Below are 7,866 nucleotides of genomic sequence, written 5' to 3' on the forward strand. Positions count from 1 at the left end.
CCACCGCCGATCGCCTCCGGTGATGTGTTTTATGTAATAAATACACTAAAGTCACTCTCGGAAAACAAGGCACTCGCAGCGGCTGCCCTGGATGCACATCCACTATTTTTCTCCCGTTTGTCCACGGAGTCCAAGACAAGGCGTCCAGGGCGTTTTTTCACGCCGCGGTTTGAACGCAGCATTAGAAGGTACTGAAAAAAAATCACAGATTTTCAAAGGGAAAAAAATCCTGAAAATACCAGAAATTGTGTAATTTGAAAATCTAAAAAGTGAATGTGATACCTGAGGGCTAGGACTACTATAATAATTTAGTTTGGATTTTTTAGGTTACTTAATCTGGAAGATATTGAAAAAAAAAAAAAGCATTCATTAATTTATCCTCAATATACATAAAATATCAAATGTCTTATAAAACATACATGGACAATCCCCTTTTTTATTTTTATATGTATTTTATATGTTTTTTGTTTGTTTTTGTTTTGTTTTGATTGCGTTTGATAATTTCAGTTGATTATTTTTTAAGAAAACTCCATTCTCTACAAGCGTAGTTTATTGACGGTCTCTAACCAGCGTATAGTGGGACTACAGAATACAGCTCCCCGCACCGTGCTGGAAAGTGAAACCAACCTCACCGCGGTAGTTTAATCATGGTCATGTTATCTTTTTATATCATTTCTCACTGTGTTCTTTCCAAAGCACCTCTGTCCTTGTTGGCTATCCCCGCCTACTTCTACTGCTGTGGATTTTGGTTCCCAGGCTGGACCCCGGGCTCAGCCTCCAGTGGTCACATGTCAACTATCAACACATTGTGTGCAGTGAAGTACAAAGGAGTGCAAGAATGTCCCACAGGGTGCAGTTTAGAGCTGTGAGACAGTTGTGTGTAGGCAAGGTTTAATTTCAAGGTAGGCCTATCTTTTTTTCTGATTTCTTAATTGTTTGTGCTTTTGTGTTTTTTGATCATTTTCTAAGAGGATGAAGATTTTTGTATGGGGAATTATGAGGGGAATTTAGGTTTTTAATATTAGATAGCTATGTAAACACAAGCCTTTACAAATGTTTAGTTTAAACCAATTAACAAATGCTACTGTGGGAAATAACATATGAAGCGCATTGCTCTGTGATTAATTGAAATGTACTGGGAAAAAAAATAAAATAAACATCCCACGTAGACTAATATATAGGCTTTGCATTCTAGCACTGAAAAATGATTATTCATAATTTGATTCCAAATTAAGTTTGTGACAGTCTCGATGTTATCAAGTTACTATGTATCAAAAAGGTTGAGTGCTGATCTGCTTTATACAGTCTATGGCGCTGATGCGTTCCGCATCTTTAAAACAAGCAGCATAGTGCTGCTCACAGACTATGGTGCTGCTGAAGGGATGAAAGAAATGCACCGCCCATTGTAAATGTTTCCACCAATCACTGAGCAAAGAGAGCACGTGGTTCTATGGGTTTGAAACCGGCAAAGCAGCTGCGCATGCGCCATTCAGCACACGGAACTGGAACGAAAGTGCGTGGGTCACGTAAGAGTATGTTGGACAGGAGAGTTTTTGAGAGCATGGATGAGTAAACACACACTTGTGCTTGTGGTTATTCGGACACTTTCATCTCTATGGAGTGTGTAATATTAAGGCGAAATCGCTGAGTCTGATTTTGGACTGATTAGGTAAGAGATTATGACGCTTTAAAAACAAATTACAGGTTTTAGGATGGGGTTAGCCTTTAGGTCACTTGACCTCTAAATTACAATGAAAAAGACCTTATAGTTAGAATATTATCATTAGACAATATTCTCTTTACATCTCAATAACTACTTCTTTGTTAGTATGGGTTGTTTCACTAATTGTTTACACTGGTCACCAGGAGCCATAGAAATCAATACAGCTTTTTCTACCCTTAGTTACGAAGTAAGTAAGTTAGTAACATTTTAATAATTTTTGCCATACCTGCTTTATGCAATCATTATTTAATGTTAATATTCATAATGCCCACTTTGTAGTCATAGACTGCAGCATTTACAGAGTCTTGATATTGGAGCTTTAAGCTATGTCTGTGCTACTACAAGATACTTTTCCTGGAGCAGTGTGTCAGTGTGTGAAAGGTCATATGTTTCTGGCTCCCTTACCTCAAGTCATGGCCTATATTGAAATTTGTACTCCCTCTAATAATACTAATACTAATACTAATACAAATACATTTGCATTTCTTTTGTAGACTCTTCTTGTCAGCGTTTTCTCCCCAACTTCATTCCCTGCCACTATGCAGCTGACTCATGTGCTCGCCTGCCTCTTCGGGATGGGCTCGTGGGTAGCCATCAATGGGATGTGGGTGGAGCTTCCTCTAGTCGTCCCAGAGATCCCAGAGGGCTGGTACCTGCCGTCCTACCTCACTGTTCTCATCCAGATGGCGAACATTGGTCCTCTATTCATCACCCTCATGCACCGTTTCCGCCCTGGGACCCTAGATGAACGGCCCGTTGTCTACTCAATTGTTGTGTTGGGTGTTATTGCTACATTCCTGCTTGCTTTCTTTTGGAAGCACACAGTGACAATTGGTGGATCCCAGCACAGTGTTCCTCTTCTGGTGTTGAGCTTTCTTCTCTCTGTAGTGGACTGCACCTCCTCTGTCACCTTTCTGCCCTTCATGATGCACCTGCACCCACAATACCTCACTACATACTTTGCAGGTGAAGGCCTCAGTGGTCTTGTCCCTGCTTTGGTGGCTCTGATCCAAGGTGTTGGCGTGGTTCACTGTGAGAATGTCACCCTCTCCGCTAACACAACAGCCATTAATTCAACTACAGCAGGGAGTGGAGAGCTGAGAGCCGTCTACAAACCAGCGAAATTCTCTGCCCAAATGTTCTTCATTTTCCTCAGTGCTATGATGGTTGTGTGTCTTGTAGCTTTCATACTGCTCAACTGTCACCCAGCTGTATCTTCAGAAAGAAAAAATAATATTTATTATGTTAGTGATCTCGCTCAGGAAAAGAAGGAACAAGGGTTGTCACTGCACTCTCAATCTCCAGAACAAAAACCAATGATTAGTCTCGAGGAGACAGCCAGGTGGGAACCCCGCAGCTCTTTTGGCAGGGGCACCTATAATAACTTTGAGGTGGTGTATATCTTTGTTGTACTTGCCTGGGTCAATGCTTTGACCAATGCAGTGCTGCCCTCAGTCCAGACCTACTCGTGTCTGCCTTATGGGAACCAGGCATACCATCTGGCCACCACTATGGCAGCTGTTGCTAATCCTGTGGCCTGCTTCATCGCCATGTTTGTACCACAGAGGTGAGTGTAAAAGTCTTTGTACAATGTTAATCTTGTGATTGATAAGTGATTTTATATCCAGGACCTCTTGTTTGCTGACACCTTAATAACAGCAATGGATAGCATCACATGAAATTGCTCGTTTTATTTTTCAGGTCTCTCATTTTGATGGGTGTCTTGACTTTATATGGGACTGGATTTGGTGCATACATCATGGCAATGGCAGCATTGAGTCCGTGTCCATTGCTGGTTCATAGTACAACTGGCATTGTAATCATAGTAAGACTTTTTTCCTTTTTATCTATGAATGTGTTCTACTTTTTGTTAGTTTGGTTATACTGAGAAATTATTTGAACTGCCTTTGTCTGTTCTGTAGGTGTTCGCATGGATCCTGTTTGTCTTGACTTTATCATATGTAAAAGTCATTGTTGGAGTAATCCTCAGAGATGAAGGACATAGTGCCCTCGTCTGGTGTGGAGCAGTAGTGCAACTGGGGTCAATGGTCGGAGCTGTGTCCATGTTTCCATTGGTTAGTGTTTATGGACTGTTTAAATCAGGTGATGTTTGTAACACAAAGTGCCCAAGATAAAATCATTCACATGTAATTTTTTTTTTTTTTTGACAATTGTTACCCCTTCTATGGAGTTAGTCTGGCACTTAAGATAGTTGTGGACATTTTGTTTCTAAAAATGTTTTGATGTCATGTGTTAGGTCAAAAGCATACTTGAACATTAGTAGAAAGTTACATCAATCAGCCTTATTAGTCCTGTGTACTGTACACTGGCTTTTGAATGTGAATAATAATGTGATTTACTGTATGTGCTTTATAAATGTTATCAGAACATAATCTTGTTTTAACTCTATCCCCCCTGGACGCCTACTAGGAACAACCCATACATATGTTACTAGGGCTACCCATAGAGCATAATTGCATAAAAGAAAACAGACTTCCACGAGTGATTATAAATTAATTTTACACTCATGAACTTAATTGTAACACAGACATATTTGGTATCTCTGGAAACCTTAGACTCTGAACTATTCATTTATGGATGTTTAAATGTGATTCAACTCATTTATAGGTGTATAACAGCTCACTGAAAATGAGAGTTTACCTGGTCAGGTGCAAAATCGAAAACAAAAAACTACATTCAGCATTTGATATATTCATGTTCTGAGTACTATATTCATAAAAAAATAATAAATATATACTTTGTCAAGGTATTTAAACAGATTTCATATCACCAGATACAGTATAGCCAAGTGTACACCTGTTTTTACCTGTTGTACACCTGTGTGCACCTAATTCATTTTTTTCCATTTAGCTTATTCAACTTATTTAATTTATTCAACTCATTTAGCTTATTCAACTAATTCATTTTATTATAATATAATAATAAAACTCTTCCTCGTCAGTGGGTGTCCAGTATTTGTCATCTTGGCTATTTTCTCGTGCGCAGAGCTCTGCATACGTGTTTTTTCTGTAGCGATTCTGTTATACATCGCATCTTGGAAAAAAAGACTGAAATATTTTAAAGGACTAGCCTGGGCAACATCCAGATTTCACGGCAATTTTGGTTCATAATCGAGTATAAAGCTCAGATGGTTTGTTCGGATATCGCAGGAGACGCATCAGCGGCATTCTCATTTTCGTAAGATTCACTCTCTGTAAGTCCGTCGCTATCGCTGTACTTTATAATCAACTTCATCATCACTTTGAAATCAATAAAAGTTACTTTCTCTAAACTTATCCATAAAATACGTCTGTTCCTCATTATTTCTAAAACTGTGCGCCGCAGCGCCGCGATCTTTCCATCGCACGTGTTTCGTGTTGTGTTTTTTTCCGGAAGCTACCATCGTCACTACTTCGATTAACTTCGGAAAAAATCGGCGAAAACATATCCTCGAATCCTATTGGTCAGTCTAGTGTGGGTTGTAGTGGCCCCCACCTATCACAGTCTCTGTTTAAATGTGAAAAACCAAGCCATTTCTAAAGGTCGTCAAATCTCGTCTTTAGTGATACGGCGGAGGTGTCAAAAGTCGTCATTAAGGGTACGGGGGTCGTCAAATGTCGTCTTCATGGGGGAAAGAGTTAAGTTTATCATTCATGCATCTTAAAAAACTAATTACAAGTATCACTATCTTTATCACTATCAGTAGTAAACATAAAAACATTAAATAAAAAAATAATAATATAATAAGTAAGCACCCATAACATACGATAATACTATTTTGGGTACCTACGTTACTAATAACTTCAAGGTATATTTTTACTTGTTGAAAGATTAAAATTAAATTGAAATTAAATGAATAACTAAGGCACAGCAGGAAAAGCTGCAATAAAATCCGCAAATTTCTAATCATCCACTAGATGGTGTTCTTGTAGTATGTTTGAGCATAAGCATCGCTATCACTTGGGTTGTTGAGTGGCTTTTTTGCGTTAATGTATATTAGTTGTGAGGCCTTGAAGTCCATAATATAAGTAATGATGTTAAAATAATTCTCATTACATAGCAAATGCGGAATTGAATATTACACAACTAAACATAACTCAGAAGTGATGCAGTCCTCTAGAGTGTATTAAGAATGTTTACTTTAGTGTGTATCATATTTGTCACACATCAAATAGACCTTGTCCGTATGAATATGTTCTTCCGATTCTGTCCACTGGGACAAGAAACTATAAGGACACTCATGGTTTGTCATGTCTGATTTATATCCCACTGGTCCCTCACAACATCTGGGGTCATCATCTGATGGCTCATCCTCCTCACCTTTTTCACATATGGTTGTGCGGATTACATGTAACAAACAGGCTTAGTACACCAGTCAGGCAAAACATTGGTGGTGGATTCCTTCCCCACTTTGGTAATTGATCAAAGATGTAATGACATAAAATGAAGATAGACTCCACTCTGTCCTCCATGCCTTCACCATTTTCATATCTCCTTTTACCCACGTCTTTTTAGAATCACGCAGACATTGTGACTGTAATTTCAATTTAAAACACATGAGGGGGGATATCCTAGCCTTGGCTGTTCTTTAATGGGCCGTCGTGGGATTGGAGTATGCAGAGAATGATTGAATTTTGTAAGAAGGCCAGGAACTATTGTGCGTTATGCAATCGACCATTCCCCACTCACAACGCGACGTCTGGTAAAACCTCGGGCAGGAGGAAGAAGAAAAGGAGCTGGAAACCTTGACGTCTGGACCCAGAGACAGACAAATATTTTTGCTGCTAAATGACTCAAGACTATATAAAAGTAAAACTCTGAGATGGAGATAAAAAGAGTAAGATGTGAGCAGCCACATCAAACTGAAAGGTTTTGAAACACACTGCTTTTAATGGTGCTAAATGAGTCTTTTTACACTGTAATGCATGACATCCTATATTTCCTGAAACATATGGAGCCCATACAAAACTGCCATATTGGTTTATTTATAAGATTGTGTCATGTCTGTGTTAGTCTTTTGAGTCTTTCCACCTGTGCCGCCACACTTTTTCACAGTTAGAGCAGCTCTATTTCGGCAAAAGTCATTAATAATATGAATACAAAGCGCTTTTAAGTTTTACCACTCACTCCCTTCACATGTAGTGCTGAAGTAGGCTTCCTTTTAGGCCCTTATGCAAACTGACTTCACAAGACTATGTATTATAACCTACTATCCGAGGCAATATATATATATATATATATATATATATATATTATATATTTTTTTTTTAACCCTTTAAACTACAGTGGATAATTCATCTCCTGTCATGGTCTTTTATTATCGTACAAGAATGGCAGAAAGATGTGTGAAGAAGTGGATACATTTGGAAAACTTCTATACTTTATGTATTGTCAAAGAAATGCAAATTATTGAACTTCTCTAGCCCTTACTATAGTACAAACTTGTTTTGCTGTTTAAAATAAACTTTGATTTCACACCTGCTACACTGGATTTCTCCTTGGTGATCTACAACTTTCAGTAGCAGCATCCTTCCCGTTAGGTCCATTACATTCCTATGGACCCTTTTCTCTACGGCCAACTTCGAACTAAGACATAAAGTAATCAAAAGTTAAGAGCAAACACTCAAGGAGGCACTTAGCACAAAGAAAAGCTTTTATGATAAAACATTCATATACAAGGCAGGAGACAGGTAATCTTTGAGGACGATAGGGTTGCCTTGTGGTCAGTTTCAGTGTAGTAGGACTTGGGGAGTGTGGATGAAGGCTGCTAATGACCTCCCCACCCGCTCATCACACGCAGAACTGTCTATGCAAAACAACTCAAACCTGAGAGTATCTTTAGTGGTGAGAAGTGGTGTGAAGTGTACCTCAAAGAGCCGTTGGAAGCAGCAGTAAAGCACACTTCCTTGACAGGCCGATTATAATGGAGACCAATAACATGCATGCATATTAATGGGAAAAGATGGGTAGTCAATAAGATGTACATTATAATATATTAAACACAAGTAAGCAGATGGATGAGCGCTTCATAGTTTGCTGCAACTTTTAAAGTCATACACACATTTGCTTAAAGAGGGCCCTGAATCCAAGCCAAGCTTTTTGAATTAGACATACTATGTTTTTGATGCATGTTTTTAAAATAT

General features: G+C 38.7%; 1 protein-coding gene across 1 annotated transcript; it reads left to right on the forward strand.

Moving 5' to 3' along the window:
• Positions 1–1,503: 1,503 nt before the first annotated feature.
• Positions 1,504–4,116, forward strand: zgc:91890 (solute carrier family 52, riboflavin transporter, member 3-B). The gene is made up of 4 exons (XM_020937428.2): positions 1,504–1,669; positions 2,218–3,290; positions 3,425–3,548; positions 3,646–4,116. Exons 2-4 carry the CDS (start codon positions 2,263–2,265, stop codon positions 3,856–3,858), a joined length of 1,365 nt encoding a protein of 454 aa, XP_020793087.2. The 5' UTR covers positions 1,504–1,669; positions 2,218–2,262; the 3' UTR covers positions 3,859–4,116.
• Positions 4,117–7,866: the final 3,750 nt, after the last annotated feature.

This window comes from Boleophthalmus pectinirostris, unplaced genomic scaffold (genome assembly GCF_026225935.1).
Source record: "Boleophthalmus pectinirostris isolate CB_2022bp ecotype Guang Dong unplaced genomic scaffold, ASM2622593v1 HiC_scaffold_6, whole genome shotgun sequence".
Classification (NCBI taxonomy): Eukaryota; Metazoa; Chordata; class Actinopteri; order Gobiiformes; family Gobiidae; genus Boleophthalmus; species Boleophthalmus pectinirostris.

What these genes read in the sequence shown, in the direction of transcription:
- zgc:91890 (XM_020937428.2), top strand. Translation starts at nt 2,263, where the DNA reads ATGCAGCTGACTCATGTGCTCGCCTGCCTCTTCGGGATGGGCTCGTGG. An exon ending in GCCATGTTTGTACCACAGAG is followed by an intron (nt 3,291 to 3,424) that starts GTGAGTGTAAAA and finishes TTTATTTTTCAG; the next exon opens with GTCTCTCATTTTGATGGGTG. An exon ending in CAACTGGCATTGTAATCATA is followed by an intron (nt 3,549 to 3,645) that starts GTAAGACTTTTT and finishes TCTGTTCTGTAG; the next exon opens with GTGTTCGCATGGATCCTGTT.